The sequence below is a fragment of the Symphalangus syndactylus genome, chromosome X (genome assembly GCF_028878055.3).
Source record: "Symphalangus syndactylus isolate Jambi chromosome X, NHGRI_mSymSyn1-v2.1_pri, whole genome shotgun sequence".
NCBI lineage: Eukaryota > Metazoa > Chordata > Mammalia > Primates > Hylobatidae > Symphalangus > Symphalangus syndactylus.
In genome coordinates this window covers 110,150,519-110,173,252 of record NC_072447.2, presented here as the reverse complement: position 1 = coordinate 110,173,252, position 22,734 = coordinate 110,150,519, and the positions used below count along the sequence as shown (strand labels likewise).

General features: G+C 39.2%; 1 protein-coding gene across 7 annotated transcripts in view; it reads right to left on the bottom strand.

Moving 5' to 3' along the window:
* Positions 1 to 574: 574 nt before the first annotated feature.
* The window catches only part of PWWP3B (PWWP domain containing 3B), a 44,083-nt gene continuing 21,923 nt past the window's right edge, over positions 575 to 22,734 (bottom strand). For 4 of the 7 annotated variants that reach the window (XM_063635278.1, XM_063635275.1, XM_063635277.1 and 1 more), the window contains 3 exons: positions 8,067 to 8,172; positions 5,360 to 5,540; positions 575 to 4,303 (listed from right to left, as the gene is read on the bottom strand). In XM_063635278.1, the coding sequence (XP_063491348.1) occupies positions 2,008 to 4,089 (2,082 nt within the window). In that variant the 5' untranslated portion in view covers positions 4,090 to 4,303; positions 5,360 to 5,540; positions 8,067 to 8,172 and the 3' untranslated portion in view covers positions 575 to 2,007. Of the gene's footprint in view, positions 4,304 to 5,359; positions 5,541 to 8,066; positions 8,199 to 22,734 lie in introns of all 7 variants that reach the window. The other 3 variants (XM_063635276.1, XM_055268975.1, XM_055268971.1) reach the window with 2 other exon arrangements.

Sequence of the window (22,734 nt, the reverse complement as noted above, 5' to 3'; positions counted from 1 at the left end):
CCTGCTGCCATCCGTGTAAGACGTGACTTGCTCCTCCTTGCCTTCTGCCATGATTTTGAGGCCCCACCCAGCCATGTGGAACTATAAGTCCGTTAAACCTCTTTCTTTTGTAAAATGCCCAGTCTCTGGTATGTCTTTTATCAGCAGTGTGAAAATGGACTAATTACAGAGCAAATAAAGTGTGTTTTATTGAGGGTATAAAATCCACATACAGTGTGATGAAGGTTTGTTGTAAATTACTTCTTAGGGCAATGGGGAAGGTATGTGGATTGATAGAGGCTGTATGTCCAAGAAGTCTTGGTCTTTTTTAGTAAGGGTCCAGAGAAGGTTTTGTGGGACATGCAGCTTATAAAATTCGGTAGGCTTTCTATTAAAGTAATACAAAATCAACATGAAAGGGAATACTTATTTAGAATGATAACTTATAGCAAGTGTTAAAATGATGGTAACTACAAGAACCAAAATTTCCAAACAAATCATATATATACATTGTGTGTGTGTGTGTGTGTGTATTAAATTTGGAGAAACACCACCTATGTAGCTGCACAATTTCAAGTAGGATGAAGTAAAAATCCAAGGTGAATAATATAACAGTTTTATTATAAATCAAAACACCAAACTTTTGCAAACTTTACATAAACGTGTAGCCATGTGACTGTATAACAAGAGCCCAAGAGCAACCATTGTCTAACAGGTAAAAATGCAGACAGTTTCATGTTAAGCCCTTAGAATTTCCTTTCATGGCAGGTTTTTAAAATAGATGAACTTTTCTAACATTTATTCTCACAAAAATATATTTCAAGTTAGAATAAACAACTCATTGGCTTCAGACTTCTAATTGTATATATTTAACCATACTCAGATAATTGTCATATTTAGCCAAATGGAGGCTTTTTCTGTGACCTATTTCCAAATTCTCAGATTCTGGTTCATCTACTCCTTCAAGCAGTTTGGAATGACTTGGCAGTTGGCATTTATATCATTGGAACTATTCTACAAATAAGCCATTTTGATAAAGCTTGCTTGGTTTGAGACAACTATGTATTTGGAGATAAAAGACTCAGAACAAAGTGCTTGCCTTTTCTACAGTTTATATCAAACGAGTTGGGCACTTAAGCAGTCAGCCTGGATTCATATGTGTAGAGTGGCCAGGCTGTAAATACAATAAGTCTAGCTGCCTTCCACATGTGGTCAGACAGCTATATTAAGAAGATCCACTCACTGTTGGTTATGAAGGTAGCCAGGAGCTTGTCTGATTTAAGGAACTATTCAGCCATTGAAGGATAGACACTCCCAAAAATGGAATTTCAGGGAAGTGTAGAATGAACAATCCTGTTCAAAGCAGCCAAAATTATTTTCTGCATGCCAAGATGTTATTCACACACATAAATACTATATGCAGATAATCTTCATTTTTGAATTACAAGTTGTTTTATTTCAAAAGCAAGTATAGTTATATAGCAAAGTGAATCTATCTTTGGTTCTATATAGCAGATAATTTTTTTGCAAAAATAAATAGGCATGGCAAGAAAAATAATTCAACTATCTTAAGGGAAAACTCAATATTTTATAAAAATTAAGCAAGGAATATAGAAATGATGTATCTTTTAGGCTTTTTTTCCAATCATCTTCGTTAATCTCTAACACCAGTGCAATTTTAGCATTAAAATAATTGTGCACAATATATTTAACAATACAGCATAGACTCAAAAGTGTCATAAAACAAAATAGTACTTTCCCTTCGAAATCATTTAGGAATTATGCTTTCTAAAAATGTACGGGAAAGTAGAACTGCTGAAATATGTTGACAAAATTAACTTTGAAGAAGCACAAGAAAAGGAAATAAAGATGTAATTATAACCACAGATCCTAGAGATCTCAAAAAAAAAGTGAACACATTATCCATTCTCCCATTTGCAGAAAATATGTATTAGAGAGAATTGTTCAGAGATTTTTTCAACTAGTATCTGTGAGAGCTCCCTGTCATGGTTTCAACTTTCAGCACATTTAGTGAGCTTCATTTGTTGGTGGTTTTCGTCTCTTTTCATATATTATTTTTGCATCAAATAATTCTCTTTCCCTGTAGCCTAGACATGGTCCTTTTAGATACTTTGCTTCAGCTGCCTCGTAATCTAACCCATCAACAGCAGAAATTGAACAAATAATTGCTTCTGGCAGAAGAACTTCTAGGATAAATTTAATTTTATCATCTTTTATCCAAGTTGGCATTATTTGATCTATCTGATTGTAGACTTCTTGTAAATATTTCACCACTTCATCCAACTGATCTTCATCCTCAAAGTATGTTTCAATACAGGGTGTGAACCTATTTGCACTCAAAAATGATTTCAGCCACCTGGATTCTTTTGTGCCATTTACAATGGCCAGAAGATGGTTCTCTGTTCCCTTTGCATTCACAATGAAGTCCACCAGGTTCTTGTTGGCTCGGTCCCGAGCAGCCTTCATCCGGTCAGGGAGAATTTTTTGGAAGGACATTTTCTTGGTCTGGGAAGTCACAGCCATTGGTTCCCTGGCATCTTCATTATGCAGCTTTGGAAATTTGTTCCTGAAAGTATCCTGTTTTATTTCTTTCCTAACTGGGTAACTAATATCAGCAGCATAATACTCAAGCAAAGAGCCTGTGAAAGAACCACAACCTATTCTAACTCTGTAGTCACAAATTAGTGAGATGCACCAGTCAATACTCTCACTGTAATCCTCCCTGGCTTTGTCCACTAGCATTTGTTTCTCTTTACAATCAAATTTCTTTAATCTTCTAAAATTTACTCTAATGCCCTTCTTTTCAGAATTCATGTTTGCCTCAACAAAAAGCACACTTGCTTTCCTCTCTTTTCGTCTGATACTTTTTATCACTGCTGGCCAAAATGGATATTTCTGATATTTAAACCAGACTATCATTCCTGTTTCAAATGGACGTGTCTCATAATGTAAAATGAAGCGTGGAAGTTCTTCGTCTTCCTCATCATCATCTAATAGAGAAAGATTAATGCGACTTGGAAGCAATGACTTGTCAGAGGCTTCACCTTCTTCCTCAAGTTCTTCAAAATCCAGTCTCTGAAAATTTCTTTCACTACTCATAAGACGTGAATAATCCCAGACAGGGTTAGAAGCACTAAATGAAACCTCACATTCCCTTGAACAACTCCCAGGGCACGCTGAAGCTCCCATCTCTGATTCCACGGAAGGTTGATTCTGGCTGGTATCTAAGCATGGATTTGAGGGACCCTCTCCAGGATCCTCAATATTCTCTGAGAAAGCAGAGCATTCAGAGGGAACAGCCAGGGTCTCTGGGCAGGTATCCTGGCTCTTTTCTTTCAAAGCTTTGGGCATAGTGAGGATATCTGATGACAAAGGTGGAGTGAACTTTTCATCTTTAACACATGCACTTTCCTCTTTGACTGCAGAATGCACAGACATAACTGCTGAGATATCAATCTTATTCTTGTTCTCTTTTTCATCATTATCTTCCGAAAGTGAAGGGAAAGTCTCGCAACAGCTAGAGTTTTGTAATGACTTTGTTTCCACTTCACTTGGAATAGTATCGACCATTGTGTGCGCTTGTGATTTACAATCATACAGGGAATCATCACTCTCTGAAGATGCTAACAAGCATGCTGAGTTTTCACTTTCCTCAAGACACCCTGGTAAGTCGCCTTCATCCTTCCGGTATTTTTTATGAGGGGGTGAATCAGACTGTTTTTGTGGTACATTTTGAGACAGGATAGTGATCTCCTCTTCATCTGAAGTGCTTGCTTGACTCAAATTTGTTCTCTCATTCAGAATACCCAGTGCCACTTTCATTGATCTTCCATAGGCAGTTTCCTCTGTAGGTGGAGCACTGTCCTCTGACTGTAGTCCTAATGAAGCAGCAATGGCTTCAATTTGAGATTTATTTAGGATCTTTGTTTCTGTGCTGTCCAATTTAATTTTTTCATCTAGTGAGAGTATTTGAACTTCTAGAGAAAATGCATTTTTCCTCTTACTGTTTGATGAAGTTTCAGATCTGGACAAAACTTTTGCTGGCCATAACTGATCTTTCCAGTTGCATAGGACATACTCAGACTCCATTATGGTTTATATTTGTGTGCCAAGGGTTATTGTCAAAGGTTGAGGTGGCTGTCTTTGTCACTGCTAATGCAAGTTCTACCCAAAACAATACTCTTAACAAAGCCTCTTTTGTCTTATGACTACAAAGGGTTTACAGCTTGTGTGGCCTGTTCTCCACCTCAATTTTCCAAGGATGCTTGAACACGTTGTTTGAATAGGACAATACTGGAAGATACTGAAATAGGGAAAAGGAAAAGAAGAAAAGTATCAGCAAATACAATTATTTCGCCAAAACAGGAAGTGAGCAATTACAAATGGAGAAGAGATAAAAGAACAATGCGCAGTGGGGCATGAGACAGAGGAGGCAGCATAATATAAGATTGCGGGGGGGAGGGGTGGACAAAAACCAGAAAAGTTGTTTTATAATACCTCAGATTCAAGAACTTGCCCTCATTATTGGACATGCTTACTAAGGAGTGAATGTATGTACATGGCAGCAGAGGCGGGAAAGCTTGTGATGGGATGTCTGGAACTCTATTTATGTAATTACATACTTTAGTACTTTTGTGTCCCTAATGTCATACTTACAGCAGTGGGTCTCCAAACTTAACATGTGTCAAAATCATCTGAAGGACTTATATTTCTAGGCCCCATCATGAGAGTTTTATTCAGAAGGTTTGGCTTGTGCTCAAAAGTTTGTATTTCTAAAAAGTTGTCAAGTGCCTCTAATGCTACATGTTTAAAAAGAACTCTTTGAGGAGCAATGTTCTAGTTGAAAACACAGCTTTGTATTTTTTAAGCTGCAAGTGCTCCACTGTTCACCTGGAGCAGGCAGACAAAGACAATAGGGTCTGTATCTCCTGGACCCGGACAAAAATACAATGACTCTTCTAAAAGCATAATTTTAGAAGGCAGAGATTCAGAATTACTGCTATGACAACTTCTTGGATAGGATCATTATAAAGGATTGGAGAGTGAGGCCGTTGGCCTGAACCTCAGGGAGACACCTGAATAGCCTCTTGTGTGATTTCTTCATAATGGTTTAAAAAGTGAGATTCTTCTCCAAACTAGAAGTTACAACTTTTAATTATAAAGTGTCATGGCTGCAGAACAGGGAGCAAAATGAATTGTACTCCAAATCATCAACCTAACATGATTCTAACATGAAATATGGCTTTTAATTTAAAATGCTAGGATGGCTGTAGAGCAGGAGGCAAAATACATTATTCTCCAAGTTCTCAACATGTTTCTACTGTGAAATGTTTTGTGAAATGGGAAGAGTCTTACTTACTGTCATGTGGATCCTGGTGGGTCTGGTCCTGTGGTCCAGCTGTCTTGATTTTCACTCCAACTGCTTGTCCAGCAGGGCCTTTACCCAGCTTGGCACATCTGTGGTTGTACTGTCTTTCAGGGCTTGGCTGGCATCACATGCAGATTGCCCAGGTCATGTACATCTCTGATATTAACCTATGCTGTTCAAAAGGAAGGCAGGGAATAAAACCAACAAAATGGGAAAAGTGTCAAGAATTTTCCCTACCTAAACTTTAACAGGCATATCATTCTAAAACATAGGAATGAGGCAAAATTTCATCTGTGATGTAGATGCCATGTTTATTTTCCTTCTTATTTTTATAATTTGAAATGCTCTCTGGGATGAATTTATGCTATTTAGTTTATGTTGAAATCATCTCTGAAGAAAAGTATGGTGGAGTGGAGATAGATAAAAAAGAAGTAACAATTGTCTTGTGCATACTATGAGACAGAATGTAGATTTTGTTTGAATGCTCACATCAGTTATCATGTGGAATTTTTCTTCTTTACACATACAATTTTTTTTCAATGGAATTGCAATTACATGCTGTCTCATAGTTTACTAACACAAAATAGATTCATTGCTTTGTTTGTCTACTTCATAACAATGGTTGGCTGGAGAAAATTTAGAAAATCTGTCGGCTGGGTGCGGTGGCTCACGCCTGTAATCCCAGCACTTTGGGAGGCCGAGGCGGGCGGATCACGAGGTCAGGAGATCGAGACCATCCTGGCTAACATGGTGAAACCCCGCTTCTACTAAAAATACAAAAAATTAGCCGATCATGGTGGCAGGTGCCTGTAGTCCCAGCTACTCGGGAGGCTGAGGCAGGAGAATGGTGTGAACCTGGGAGGCGGAGCTTTCAGTGAGCCGAGATTGTGCCACTGCACTCCAGCCTGGGTGACAGAGCAAGACTCCATCTCAAAAAAAAAAAAAAAAAAAAAAGAAAATCTGTCAAGTGCCCTCTTATGATGACAACCAGAACTGCTCATGAGTTGAAGGGGACTTCACTCACTATCAGATGTAGTTTCCATCCTTATTCCATAAGGACTACATCCAGCTAGCCAGGAGTCTTCTCAGGGTTCTAGAATTTTCTATGTTAAATTTAAAGGTTTTGTTGTGTGGGATTCTAACCAGATCATAATGTCTTCAACTACAGTGTTTCTGATTATGAAAACATCCAGAAGCTTATTAAAAATTGAGAAGATGCAGAAAGGTATATGCAAAATAAAGTACAACTCTAGACAAATAACCACTATCAATATTTACTATATGTATTTCTAGAATTTTGCATATAAAGATAAATGTATCTCATTTGAAAATTTGAAACCAGCTTCAGATCCCACTCAAGAGCATAGCTTGAACATCATTCACCTAAATATTTTCCACATAATTTGATATAAATTACTTTAAATGAGGTTTTCCCCTAAGCCTGTAGCATTTTATCTCAATATTTCCCTGAAGATGTAACAAACCCCAAATAAATATATATTAATAATTTTAAAAAGTAGAAAATGGTAGAGCCATCCCTGTCTCTACAACTATGCAAGTAATCCTGTTAAAACTTTCATAGATACGTTTTTCCTGATTTGTAGGTAGTAATATACATAGGTATACTAACATACATATTTATTCTTAAGTGAGAACATACAGTATGTGCTATTATATAATTTTTTTCACCTTATACTGTTTCTTAGGCATTTGCCAAATGCATAGTATTTCATTGTATAGATGTACCATGCCATATAATATTTTGAAAACTGTGTATAGAAATAAACCAAATCCTCTGTTTCTCACTCTTAAACTTAGATGATACAGAAAAATGGCTCTTCCTGACCACGCTGGTATCTGTGATCTGAAAGAATAAACTGCAGGGAGGAAACATGCAGGCCTATAGTTGACACGGCAACTACGCTACCCACTTGATCAAGTCCAGGAAAATTTCCACTATTGGCAGAAGACAGGGGATATATGGGAGCATGTCTTTGTGTGTCTATGTGTGTTTATGTATTTGAAACCAAATGGGTATGCTGTTTCAGCTTCATTTTTCTTTCATGATTATAAAAATAATCACTGAGTAATCTACTCTAAAGTTGCTGAAATAGGCTAAAAAATAATATTAAAATGGTGACCTGGTCACACAGAAATGCTGTTAACATGAGAGATTATTTTCCTCCAGATTTTAAAAATCACATATATACATGCATATATTATGTGAAAGTATCTTCACTCAACTACATATTTGATCCCTTTTCCATGCTTATGTACATGTGACACATACAGTCTTTTTATGTATCAATCAACTTATAGGTGTTTTTCCCCTCATACTGTCAAATACTTCTAAGTTATTTTTCTGTGCAAATTAATAAATGCCTAAACATTCAAACAATAACGGAGTGTCTAACAATAAAAACAGGGGATGCCAACTCAATAAATTAGCAGGAACGGTCATGCTGCACTGAAGCCTTAATTTAGAGGCTGTAATCTGATCACCCCTTCTCCCACTGTGGACTTGTAAAGCAGTGGAAGATACAAAAATTCCAGAGGATTAACTCCTTCAAAATGCCAGCAATTCTCCAAACCACACACCTTTCCCACTACTGCAAGACTGCCATCCCTATTTTTCTCATCTCTACTCTAAGATCCTGAGAAGTCACTAGAAAATAAGCAGCTTTGAGACAGCCATTACCTTGAAGCTTCTTGTCAGCTGCAGCCTGGTGAAATGCAGCTCCTCCCCCAGGACTGGCCAGGCACAGCTCCTTTCCTAGAGGCTCAGAGGAGGGTCCGCCCCCTGGCTGTATGAAAAACAGAAAGCCCCTCCCTGAATCAGGGGAGGGGGAATTGCCAAGAGAAACCGCTGAAGTGTTGAACTGCAGGAATGTTCCTTTTTAAAAAACTTTTAAGTGAAATGTCAACAAGTGTGCTTAATTTCTATTCAAACCCTTAGGGTGTGTGATTTCTTGAAGAAAAGAGGTAGCAAATCACTTTATCATATAATCAAAACCCAGTTACTAATATTCCTTACATATTTTTTTCTTGCCATCTCTGGCATCTTAACCCCATAGGTGAATTTTAAACCCAGTTGGTCAAGCTCCATTAAAATAGACTGCTAAGGATATTGATTTGGATTACATGAAAACTGTACATTATTTGAGGGAGACTTTATTTCTTCATAATTCTTTTTTTTTCTTCTCCAGGACATGGTATGTCTCTACTTTTATTCAGTTCTTCTCTAAAACCCTTCAGGAAAGTTTCAGAGATTTCTTCACATATGTGATTATTTCTTGCTAGATGTTAAAATCATTGGCTTACCAGGAAAGCACTCATTTCATATGCCCTCATCAATAATTGACAATTCTGTTTCTTTTTTTTATTTTTATTTTATGTTTTTTTTGAGACGGAGTCTCACTCTGTCGCCCAGGCTGGAGTGCAGTGGCGCGATCTCGGCTCACTGCAAGCTCCGCCTCCCGGGTTCACGCCATTCTCCTGCCTCAGCCTCCCGAGTAGCTGGGACTACAGGCACCTGCCAACACGCCCGGCTAATTTTTTGTATTTTTAGTAGAGACGGGGTTTCACCATGTTAGCCAGGATGGTCTTGATCTCCTGACCTCGTGATCCGCCCGCCTTGGCCTCCCAAAGTGCTGGGATTACAGGCCAAGCCACCGCGCCTAGCCAACAATTCTGTTTCTTATGTTTTGTTGTTTTCACTTGGGTGATTCAATGTGAGGGGAATTAATTTTTTAAAATTTATGTCTTTATTTACAGGTCTGAAATATACTTTGCACATTCTGTTCATCAAAATTCTATGCTAAATTTAAGTATAGATTGCTGATTTAACTCAGAAAGTCAATTGTAATTATCACTAGTGATGATTTGGGGAATAAAGTATTTTATTTGGCCTCTGTATCTTACAATATATAGTATTACTCATATATATATAATTACAATTTTAACATTCACCTTTATATAAGCATTAATATTAAAATAAAAATACCAATAAATCAATGAAAGCCATCTCTAGGCTGGTGTATTACTGGGGACTCTAATAATTACAGTATATAATGCTTTGTGCTATAAACAACCCCTAAATCTCAGAGGTTCAATCCCCCACAAGTTTATTTTGCTGATGTCAAAGTTCAATGTAAGGCATCACGTGGCCAAATAGGGGCAAGTTTCTCTGTTCTAAGCAGTCATTAAGAGACCCAATCTTCTTCCATCCTGTGGCTCTACCATCTACTTGGGTCTTAAAGACCTTCATTACATTCTTTGCATCTAGCTAACAGCCTAAACAAGAGGGAGGATGGAGAGCCATATGGAAGGTTTTAGTGGTCAGGTCTGGCAAACATCACTGCTAGTTAACAGTCCACTAACCAGAATTTAGGCATGGAGCCCCAACTGGCATAGAGGCTGGGTAATGTAATCTCCCTGTGACCTCAGGAGAAAAATGAGACAGAGGTTGACAAACATGTAGCGTTCTCTCTATCACAGGAAATTTTCCCTTACAATCTTTTATAGACTTCTGTTACTGGTTTAATGTTTTGTTTTGTTTTGTTTTACAATCGTATATCATATTTGTAATGAATGAGACAGAAACTTCTAGTTGCTCACCCAAGATCCACTCTTTGCATTCTTCCTCATTAGCAGAACACCAGTTGTATTGAAGGTGGCAGTTTAATCTCCTAAAATATTGTCTTTCCCAGACTCCCTCACTGCAAGCCATGGTCATGTGATGGAATTTCTTGCCAAAGAATGCAAGCAGAAATTGCTGTGAAGATTCTAGAGAAGGCATCTCTAAAGGGGGATAAATAACCAGCTTGGGCTTTTTTTTTTTTTTCCACTTTCCCCCTTTCACTTGCTTCCCAGAATTTGATCATGATAGAGAGAGTTCAGGCAGCCTTTCTGGTCCACAAAGTGACTTCCGAAAAGGATGCAACTCACTAGGGACGTGTGACCCTAAACCACTCAATAATGAGATCACCTCATTCCAATCTCTTTAAGTTAGTGGAACATTAAACTTCTATCTTACCAAAGCCTCTCTGTTTTCCAGTCTTTTTTTCTAGTACTAGAACAAAATAGTTGATCTTATACAAATTACAATGAAAAGGCCGGGCTCGGTGGCTCACGCCTGTAATCCCAGCATTTTGGGAGGCCGAGACAGGTGGATCACGAGGTCAGGAGATCAAGACCATTCTGGCTAACGGTGAAATCCCATCTCTAATAAAAATACAAAAAAAAAAAAATTAGCCAGGCTTGGTGGCGGGCGCCTGTAGTCCCAGCTACTCCGGAGGCTGAGGCAGGAGAATGGCATGAACCCAGGAGGCGGAGCTTGCAGTGAGCCAAGATAGCACCACTGCACTCCAGCCTGGGTAACAGAGCAAGACTCTGTTTCAAAAAAAAAAAAAAAATTACAATGAAAATAACATAATCCTTATTATACAATTAATCCTTTCAATGCTTTCAGGGTATTAATACACAATCTAAAGAGGATTATCAGGCCAATATATATATGGCTTTATTTAAATGATGAGATTTATTTTATTATATATTTTATAATGCAATATTTTTCATTCTGCCTTCATTTCACGTGTTTGGAAAAAAACAAATGCCCACAGAGTATGATAATTATGTGAAATTTTTTTTTGCTTTATTTTGGATATTTTCTAGATTGCACATAAATCAGGAAATGCTATACTATGGCACCATTTTCAAAATGAAATGCAAAGGAAAAGATTAATTCCATGAACAATATTTTCTATTTCACCAATTTGTAGAAGGAGGTGGAGAAAAATGATAACCAATAATAGCAAATGTTAATACTGCACTATTAATATTTTTATGATAGATAACATTACAGATATAATAATATCTAATACCTATACAAGTTTTCAACATGCCAGGCAATGTTCTCAAGCACTTGACATATGATCTTATTTAATAATTAGATGGTTATTTCCTGGAAGAGAGGGCCATAACCAACTCACTCTGTATAACAACATTAGTATTATTATTAATAATGACAATGACGATAGAAGCCAAAAGTGTTTTCTTACCATGGGGATTATATAAGGGGTGAGTCACCTAGGGTGTGTTTACAATACCTTATGATTTCATTTATATGACATTTTCAAAAAGACAAAAGTATAGCTGTGGTGAAAAGATCAGTGTTGCCAGGTGTTACAGGTGGGGAAGGGTGTGGCTATAAAAGGACAAGCCAAGGAAGTTGTGAGGGTGATGAAACTTTTCTGATTGTGGTGGTGGTTATATGAATCTTTATATATGTTAAAATCCAGAGAACTGTACACAAAAAATGGTCAAGTATAGTGTATTATACTTTAAAGTATATGTATAGCAATTCAAATAATAAAAATTTAAATGAAAAAATGTAGCAATAACCATTATATAAAAAGCAAGTCTTCGCAAGTATGCCTTAGAAAGCATCTGTTTCTTCCTAAAGCATACTTACTAACAAAAAATCCCCAAATAAGACCCATACGTATATTTTTTCAAAAGCACCAGTTGCACTTCCACTTAGGATATAAAAAGCTGTATGAGAATGTCATTCATAACTTAATAATGATAAATCTCTAGATAACCTATGAAATCATAACTTCCTTGAGCCTATCAGGGAACTGAGTTAAAGTGAATTCCAAAGGGTGATCAGCCCCTTTAAAGAAAGACAAAACATATGAACCTCTGTCCAAGCATGGAGACAGACAGAAGTGACTGTCATACAAGCTGAAATTTTAATGAACTTTTAAAAGTAAAGCATGGGTTAGCTTTGTCAGTTTGGAATATCTGGAACCCCAACACTTACACACCTACTACCAAGTTCTTTTTCACTGTCTTTAACCAGAAGCTCAGAAAAATGACTCGGGACAAAGCAGGAGACCTAAAAGTGTCCACATCACTGGTTCTGGTATGCAGAAGGTAATCAGCTGTTGCTGGGGGACAGACATACAACCCCACAGAACCCTTCTGTCATGAGAAGCAAAGCCTTAAGACACTAGAGGAGAAGCAGCAAACCCTCTCCTGAACCCAGGCAAAAATCCCTTGCTTCTGGTGGAAGGGTAGAAGCAAAACTTACTTGCTTGGGAGGGAGAGATAGGAAACCCCCTAATTTCCAGGACAAAGGCAGAGATCCATTGCTGCTCGGGGAGAAGTAGAAGGGAAAAAACCTCTGCCCTGGAGGAAACCCTCTCTAACCCAGTTCTTACATGAATGAAAAGCAGTGTTCACCTATTGCTGAGAAAGAGGCAAGAAAATATATCTGACCAAAGACCAACCACATATACAAATCAGAGGTTAGCTGCCATGGGGAGAGGAAAGAATGATGAGAAAGCCTTACCCTAAAGGTCCATGTTCATAGCACCCATTAAGGTTGTGGCTAGACAGGACAACAGACAGTACTTCCTACCTCACCATGAGCCTAGCACCTGATAATAACAGCAGTCAACTGCTGTCATGTAAACAAGAGTAAGAAGAGAGACCCTCTGCTGGTGGCACAAGTATGAAGAGACCACTGAAAATTTAGAGTGGAAAATCATGAAAAAAAATCTTGTAGCACTCCAGGCTCCAACTGAAGCACAAATAATATAAGTTATGCAAGCCAGATGACAATTAAGTGAGGAAAGGAGGAAAAACTCTTCAACGTATTTTATAATACCAGCATTAACCTGATACCCAAACTAGAAAATAACAAATAAAGAAAACTTCAGATCAATATCTCTCATAAACATAGACACAGAAGTCCTTAACGAAATGCTATTAATCAAAGCCGATGATAAGGAAAAAGAATAATACATTATGACTAAATGGAGTTTATCCTGGGAATGTATGGATGGTTCAACATTTGCAAATCAATCAATCAATATTATTTACCATATCAACAGACTAAAATGGAGAAAAAAATCATCTCAATTTTTACAGAAAAAGCATTAACAACATTCTACAAATAATGATAAAAGACATTTAGCATAGTAAGAGTTTAATGGATCTTCCTCAACCTGATTAAATGCATCTACAAAAAAACAAAAAATAAAAAGCCTATGATTAACATCATATGGTAAAACACAGAATGCTTTTCCCCTAAAATCAGAAACAAGGCAAGGATGTTTGCTCTCACCACTTTTATTTAGCATTACATTGGCGATCCTAGCCAATACAATAAGGCCTGAAAAAGAAATAAATTGTGTATGGATTGGAAGGGAAGAAGTAAAATTCCATTTACAGACAAGATGATGTATGTAGAAAATCCCAATGGATCTACCAAAAAAAAAAAGCTATGAAGCTATGAGACCTAATAAGTAAGTTTAATAATAATGCCAGACATAAAGTCAATATAAAATAATTAATTTTATTTCTACACAATAAAATTTGGAATTTCAAGTTTTAAAGAGTACCATTTGTAATATCATCAAAAACTGGGAAATACTAAGGGAGGATAACTATGTACAAGATTTGTATGCTGAAGACTTCAACACACTGATGAGATAAATAAGACCTAAATAAATAGAGAAATATGCCATGTTATTTGACTGAATAACTGAAATACTGATTTTTAGGATGTTGTATCTCCCCAACATTTCTGTAGAATTATTGCAATCTTAATAAAAATCTCAGTAGGTTTTTCATAGAAATTGAGAAGCTAACTCCAAAATGTATGTGGAAAAAGCAAAGGAACCAGAACAGCCAGACAAATTTTGAGAAAATAATTTAGAAAAAAAAAGTTAGAAGATTCATACTACCTGATTTCAAGACTACAGTAATTAAGACAGTTTCTTATTGACATAGGATTGACCTATAGATCAATAGAATGCAATGAGACCATCAAATATGGCCAAAAGATTTTGGACAAAGGTAATTAAATGAAGAAATGGTGGTCTTTTCAACAAATAGTACTGGGACAACTGGACATCATATGCCAAAATATTCTTTTTGACCCCTCAGCTAAGAAGATATAAAATTACTCAAAATGGGTTAGCGACCTAAATATAAAACCAAAAATTATAACTTGTAAAAAAAAGTAGAAAATCTTTAAGATTTTGATCTAGGCAAAGATTTATTAGGATTTAAAAAGCATGGACCATAAAAAATTAATAAATTGGACTTGAAAACAACCTCTTTTCAAAAAATAAAATGAAAAGAAAACCCAGATTGGGAGACAATACTTGCAAAACACAATGAAGGGCTTTTATCCAAAATATATAAAGAACTCTCAAAATTCAATAATAAGATTATTATTGAATAACCAAATAAAAATAGACAATTTAAATAGACACTTCATCAGAAAAGACATATGAATAGCAAGTGAACACATGAAAATATGCTCAACACCATTAGTAATTGAGGATATGCAAGTAAAACCACAATGAGACACCACTAACACCTTTATAAGAATAGCTAATATTAAAAATAAAATAAAATCCTGACAGTATCCACTTCTAGCAATGATGTGTATCCACTGGAACTCTCATACATTGCTGGTGGAAATGCAAAATGTCACAGCTACTTTAGAAAACAGTTTGACAATTTCTAATGTAGTTAAGCACACACCTACCATAAAACCAAGAAATCCCATTCCTAAGTATTTACTCAAGAAAAATGAAAACTTATGTACACACAAAGACCTATTATAGAATGTTTAACAACTTTAATCATAATTGCCAAAAACTACAAATCCACTGGTGAGTGGATACTCAAATTGCAGAACATCTATATGATAGAATAACTCTCGGCTACATTAAGGAATAAATTACTGATGTATGCAACAACATTGGTGAATATTTTAAAAATATGCTAAGTGAAATAAGCCAGATGTAAAAGGCTATATACTTTATGATTCCATTTGCATGACATTCTGGAAAATGAAAAACTATAGGGACAGAAATCAAATCAGTGGTTGTCAGGAACTGACAGAGATATGGATTGACTACAGTGGGGCAGGAGGGAACATTTTGGAGTAAAGGAAAGGTTATACAGCTTGTCTGTATTTGTAGTTACATGATGGTATATGTTTCTCAAAGTTCATCAAACTGTACATCTAAAAGAGTGAATTTAACTCTATGTAAACTATACCTCTTGAAACCCAAGTCTTAAAAAGTCATTCAATCAGAATATGACCAATATAAGACATTTGTATTTTACTGTGAGAGTAATCCGGATACATATAGGGATTTTGATTTGTACTTTGAATTAATGATTGCCAAAGAAGGCTGTGGGTTCCACAAGATGTTTTAAAATACCCTCTGTAGTGTAGAAATAATATGTTAAAAATGTAAATTATTTTGATCTCTTTTATTAATTTTTATTAACTTCTACTTCTGAATTGCTTTAAAGCATGGGGGCACCTACAGCACGTGACTTTTGGTGCAGTTATATAACTTTTTAAAAATACATGTCTTCATTAATTATCTCTTTCACTGAGAGTTAGTTAGCACAGGACATATGTCAAGAAACCAGATGACATCAGCATTGTACAGTACATGAAATTCATCCCCATTGGCAGAGTCTCTAACCACACTGAAGTTCCCACATGCCACTAAACCATATGAGTGGAAAGAGGGGAAGGAAGGAAGGAAGGAAATAGGGAGGAAGAAAGAAGTAGAAAACAAAATGCTACAATCTGGAGATAATGATCTAGTTAAGAATATGTGCCCAGTTAAAAGCAGAAGCTGAGTAACATGATAGGGAAACAGATTTGTCATAGAATAAATAAATGTCATTATTTTAGTGCATAAGGTCCATATAACGAGCATAAACAGTCCAGTTAGAACACTCCCAAAGACAATGAGGAGGCCACAGACATTGGTAAAGCAAGGAATCTTAGGCATTTCATAGATATTCAAAATATTCAATGACCCCCAAGGCAGAAGCACAGACAAGTAACAACTGAATCTCACTGTAAAAAAAGAGTTCAATCTTATTAATGTCAACTGGCTGAATATCAGCCCACCTGAAGAGGAAGAACATCAGGAAAACCTTAGTAATAATGAGCATCTCAAGTATAGAAAAAGGTAAGCCAGATTTAGTGATTCACTGCCAGGGTCAAAGAGACTCCATAATCCCTGGTAAAATGTATATGAATAAAAATAAAAATTACCAACTAGTGACTTAGAGGGACAAAGGGATAAACCTGCCACATTGGAGATTTTATACTTCCCAGGCAATGTGTAGATATTCCCAGGCAAAACTTACACATGCCAATAAATAAAACTATTAGGAGTCAAGACACAGGATGATGGAATGGGAAACATTTTTTAAAGGAATAAAATGGAAACAAGTTTGACGAGGACCTCACAACCCCATCATTACAGTGCATAGATAAACAAACCTCTACTGCACTCTGCATGTTCCAGTAGACAGAGTAAACTTCACAGTTCTTCCTGGCATAAACAAGCAAGAAGGAAGACCCATCTGGGGTTTGCCCTGGGGAATTTAAAGAAAAAAGGAGTCCTCCCTTAACCCCAACATTCTCTAAGACATCCATAGAAAAAGAACCAGGACAGGACAAAAATTATTCCTGCCACTGAGAGATGAAGCCAACTGGACTTCCTGGGTCGAGTGGGGACTTGGAGAACTTTTCTGTCTAGCTAGAGGATTGTAAATGCACCAATCAACGCTTTGTGTCTAGCTAGAGGATTGTAAATGCACCAATCAGCACTCAGTAAAAATGCACCAATCAGCACTCTGTGTCTAGCTAAAGGATTGTAAATGCGCCAATCAGCAGTCTGTAAAATGAACCAATCAGCACTCTGTAAAATGGACCAATCAGCAGGACGTGGACGGGGACAAATAAGGGAATAAAAGCTGGCCACACCAGCCAGCAGTGGCAACCCACTTGGGTCCCCTTCCATGCTGTGGAAGCTTTGTTCTTTCACTCTTCACAATAAATCTTGCTTCTGCTGACTCTTTGGGCCCGTGCCACCTTTAAGAGCTGTAACACTCACCACGAAGGTCCGCGGCTTCATTCTTGAAGTCAGCGATACCAGGAACCCACAGGAAGGAACCAACTCTGGACACATCTTGGTGACCACGAAGGGACTATCGCCTATCACTAAGCAGTGAGTACCATTGGACCCCTTTCTCTTGCTATTCAGTCCTATTTTTCCTTAGAATTTGGGGGCTAAATACTGGGAACCTGTCGGCTAATTAAAAGCGACTAGCGTGGCCACTGGACTAAAGACACGAGTGTCAGGCTTTTTGGGAAAGGGCTCTCTAACAACCCCTGATGCTTCGGAGTTGGGAGTGTTGGTTTGCCTGAAACAACCTTCTGCTTTTCCTGTACTTCTGGGCTGAGCCGAAGGTCAACAGAAAGGAAAGCCATTCAGCTCCAGGGTCCTGACAACAAGTTGGTTGACCCTGAGGCTATGAGCAGAACTCTCAAAGTCACGTCGTCCAAGCGAGACTCACCCATCTATGCTATCTATACTGACCCTTGCCTCCTGGGTCCTAACGCCTGTCAGACAAATTTCCTCTCACCTCTCTTCTCCGAGGCTAGTCCCACTTCTAAAAACCACTCCCTATCTCTGGTGCTTTTCTAGTTTCTCCTATAAGAATAATTTCTAGTATAAACCTCAGGACTCTGTTCCCTTCTTTAGGCACCCAGGCTCACCAATCAGAAAGACATAATTTTTGCCCAAAGCCCCATGGTGGGGGACTATCTGGAATTTTAGGATCCATCCTCAGACTAGCAGGCCTAACAAAAGCTATTCCTGAAGCTAGGATATGGGGAGCCTCAGAAATGATATCCTTCCTATTCATATGATGAGAAGTGAGGACAAAAGGTGTTACTCTTCCAACCCTGGAGATCCCTCCCCTCCCTCAGGGCATGGCCCTCCACTTCACTTTTGAGGCATACCATCTTTATAAGACAGGGATAAGTTCCCAATACTAACAGGAGAGCACACGGGACTCTAACAGGTTTTCGAGAATGCGTCGGTAAGGGCCACTATATCCGATTTTCTTGGTCCTCTTTGTGTTCTACGAGGACAGGCAAGGGTGCAGGTTTTTGAGAATGTGTCAGTAAGGGCCACTAAATCCGACCTTCCTTGGTCCTTCTTGTGGTCTAGGAGGAAAACTAGTATTTCTTCTGCTGCGTTGGTGAGCACAACTACTCTGATCAGCAGGTTCCAGGGACTTTTGCAGGTTCTTGGGCAAGAGGGGGATCTGCTGCTGTGTCAGTGAGCCCAACTATTCCAATCAGCAGGGTCCAGGTACCGTTGCAGGTTCTCGGGCTGTGGGGGGAACAAACAAACCAGAACCACGGGCGTTCTGTCTTTCAGATGGGAAACACTCAGGTATTAACAGGTTCACCCTTGAAATGTATCCTAAGCCATTGGGACCAATTTGACCTGCAAACCCTGAAAAAGAAGTAGCTCATTTTTTTCTGCACTATGGCCTGTCCCCAATATTCTCTGATGGGGAAAAATGGCCACCTGAGGGAAGTATAAATTACAATACTATCCTGCAGCTTGACCTTTTCTGTAACAGGGAGGGCAAATGGAGTGAAATACCTTATGCCCAAGCTTTCTTTTCATTGAAGGAGAATCCACAACTATGCAAAGCATGCAATTTACATCCCACAGGAGAACCTCTCAGCTTACCTCCATATCCTAGTCTTTCTACAGCTCCCCTTCCTATTAATGATAAGCCTCCTCTAATCTCCCCCACCCAGAAGGAAACAAGCAAAGAAATCTCCAAGGGACCATAAAAACCCCTTGGCTATCAGTTATGTCCCCTTCAAGCTGTAGGGGGAGGGGAATTTGGCCCAACTTGGGTACATGTCCCCTTCTCCCTCTCTGATTTAAAGCAGATCAAGGCAGACCTGGGGAAGTTTTCAGACAATCCTGATAGGTATATAGATATCCTACACAGTCTAGAGCAAACCTTTGATCTCACTTGGAGAGATGTCATGCTATTGTTAGATCAAACCCTGGCCTTTAATGAAAACAATGCAGTCTTAGCTGCAGCCCGAGAGTTTGAAGATACCTGGTATCTTAGTCAAGTAAATGATAGAATGACAGCCGAAGAAAGGGACAAATTCCCTACTGGTCAGCAAGCCATCCCCAGTAATTGATCCCTACTGGGACCTCAACTCAGATCATGGGGACTGGAATCGTAAACATCTGTTGACCTGTGTTCTAGAAGGACTAAGGAGAATTAGGAAAAAGCCCATGAATTACTCAATGATGTCCACCATAACTCAGGGAAAGGAAGAAAATCCTTCTGCCTTTCTCCAGCGGCTATGGGAGGCCTTAAGAAAATATACTCCCCTGTCACCCAACTCCCTCTAGGGTCAACTGATCCTAAAAGATAATTTTATTACCCAATCAGCCACAGGTATCAGGAGAAAGCTCCAAAAGCGAGCCCTGGACCCTGAACAAAATCTGGAGGCATTATTAAACCTGGCAACCTTGGTGTTCTATAATAGGGACCAAGAGGAACAGGCCGAAAAGGAAAAGCGAGATCAGAGAAAGGCTGCAGCCTTAGTTATGGCCCTCAGACAAACAAACCTTGGTGGCTCAGAGAGGACAGAAAATGGAGCAGGCCAATCACCCGGTAGGGCTTGTTACCAGTGAGGTTTGCAAAGACACCTTAAAAAAGATTGTCCAACAAGAAACAAGCTGCACCCTTGCCCATGTCCACTATGCCAAGGCAATCACTGGAAGGCACACTGCCCCAAAGGACAAAGGTTCTCTGGGCCAGAAGCCCCAAACAGATGATCCAACAACAGGACTGAGGGTGACCAGGGCAAGCGCCAGCTCATGTCATCACCCTAACTGAGCCCCAGATATGTTTAACCATTGAGGGCCAGGAAATAGACTTCCTCCTGGACACTGGCGTGTCTTTCTCAGTGTTATCTCCTGTCCCGGGTAGCTGTCCTCAAGGTCCGTTACCATACGAGGAATCCTGGGACAGCCTGTAACCAGGTATTTCTCCCACCTCCTCATTTGTAACTGGGAGACTTTGCTCTTTTCACATGCCTTTCTTACGCCTGAAAGTCCCACACCCTTATTAGGGAGGGACATATTAGCCAAAGCTGGAGCTATTATCTACATGAATATGGGGAACAAGTTACCCATTTGTTGTCCCCTATTTGAGGAGGGAATCAAACTTGAAGTCTGGGCATTGGAAGGACAATTCGGAAGGGCAAAAAAATGCCCACCCAGTCCAAATCAGGCTAAAAGACCCCACCACTTTTCCTTATCAAAAGCAATATCCCTTAAGGCCTGAAGCTCATAAAGTATTACAGGATATTGTTAGACATTTAAAAGCTCAAGGCTTAGTAAGAAAATGCAGTAGTCCCTGCAACACCCCAATTCTAGGAGTACAAAAACCTACCTGAAGGATGTCACAGAGAAAAGGGAACGGAGTTGTTTCAAACAGGAGATCTATTGTTTGTCAAATCCCTCCCCTCTACCTCCCCATCTACGGATTCTTTGTGGGAAGGACCATACTCAGTAATCCTCTCTACCCTCACTGCAGTTTAGGTGGTAGGAGTGGAATCTTGGATTCACCACACCCGAGTTAAACTTTGGACATCCCCTGAGGAACCTGCGGGACCGTCAGCTCAGTAGTCCCAGGATCTGCCAGACCAGCCTTGATACACCTGCAAACCATTGGAGGACTTGTGTCTCCTATTTCAGAAGGAAACATTCCAGACTAAAAAGGCTCCTCCTGCTGATCCTGAAGAAACACCCCTTCCTCCTTAAAAAAGATAAGTGAAAACCTACATAAGCTTTATCTTTGACACCGCTCCTTGCCCCTTTAATGGAATCCTTTTACTAACAAACAGTCCAGGTTTTGTAATGGCAAACATACTCCCTGCATGACCATTCACCCCTGGACCCCCTGCAGCAGCACCCCCACCACTAATGAATGGCTTCTCATCCCCTCTTTCAATCACCCTCTCGAATGGTTCCTAGTAGATACAAAACGGTTTTTTCTCCAATGCGAAAATAGAACACAGGGAGCCACTCAGTTTGCTCCCAACACCCCTTTCCAGCCACTCATCAGAGCTACCTTAGCAAGTACCCTATGAGTATGGGAAAATGAAAACAACAGACTCACACACCTTTTTAACATACACAACCAGTTCTGTCTACCCAGCCAAGACATATTCTTCTTACGTGAAACATCAAACTATATCTGCCTCCCCACTAACTGGACAGGCACCTGCACTTTAGTCTTCCTAAGTCCCAACATTAACACTGCCCCAGGAAATCAGACCCTATCAGTGCCCCTCAAAGCTCAAGTCCATCAGTGCAGAGCCATACAACTAATACCCCTACTTATAGGGTTAGGAATGACTACTGCTACAGGAACTGGAATAGCAAGTTTATCTATGTAATTATCCTACTACCACACACTCTCAAAGGATTTCTCAGATAGTTTGCAAGAAATAACGAAATCTATCCTTACACTACAATCCCAAATAGACTCTTTGGCAGCAGTAACTCTCCAAAACTGCCAAGGCCTAGACCTCCTCACTGCTGAGAAAGGAGGACTCTACACCTTCTTAGGGGAAGAGTGTTTTTACACTAACCAGTAAGGGATAGTACGAGATTCTGCCTGGTGTTTACATGAAAAGGCTTCTGAAATCAGACAACACCTTTCAAACTCTTATACCAACCTCTGGAGTTGGGCGACATGGCTTCTCCCCTTTCTAGGTCCCACGACAGCCATCTTGCTATTACTCGTCTTTGGGCCCTGTATTTTTAACCTCCTTGTCAAATTTGTTTCTTCTAGGATCAAGGCCATCAAGCTACAGATGGTCTCACAAATGGAACCCCAAATGAGCTCAACTAGAAACTTCTACTGAGGACCCATGGACCGACCCGCTGGCCCTTTGACTGGCCTAAAGAGTTCCCCTCTGGAGGACACTACAACTGCAGGGCCCCTTCTTCACCCCTATCCAGCAGGAAGTAGCTAGAGTGGTCATTGCCCAATTCCCAACAGCAGTTCGGGTGTCTTGTTTAGAGGAGGGATTGAGAGGTGAAGCCAGCTGGACTTCCTGGGTCAAGTGGGGACTTGGATAACTTTTCTGCCTAGCTAGAGGATTGTAAATGCACCAATCAATGCTCTGTGTCTAGCTAGAGGATTCCAAATGCACCAATCAGCACTCTATAAAAACACACCAATCAGCCCCCTGTGTCTAGCTAAAGGATTGTAAACGCACCAATCAGCACTCTGTAAAACAGACCAATCAGCACTCTGTAAAATGGACCAATCAGCAGGATGTGGGCGGGGACAAATAAGGGAATAAAAGCTGGCCACCCCAGCCAGCAGTGGCAACCCGCTCGGGTCTCCTTCCACGCTGTGGAAGCTTTATTCTTTCATTCTTCACGATAAATCTTGCT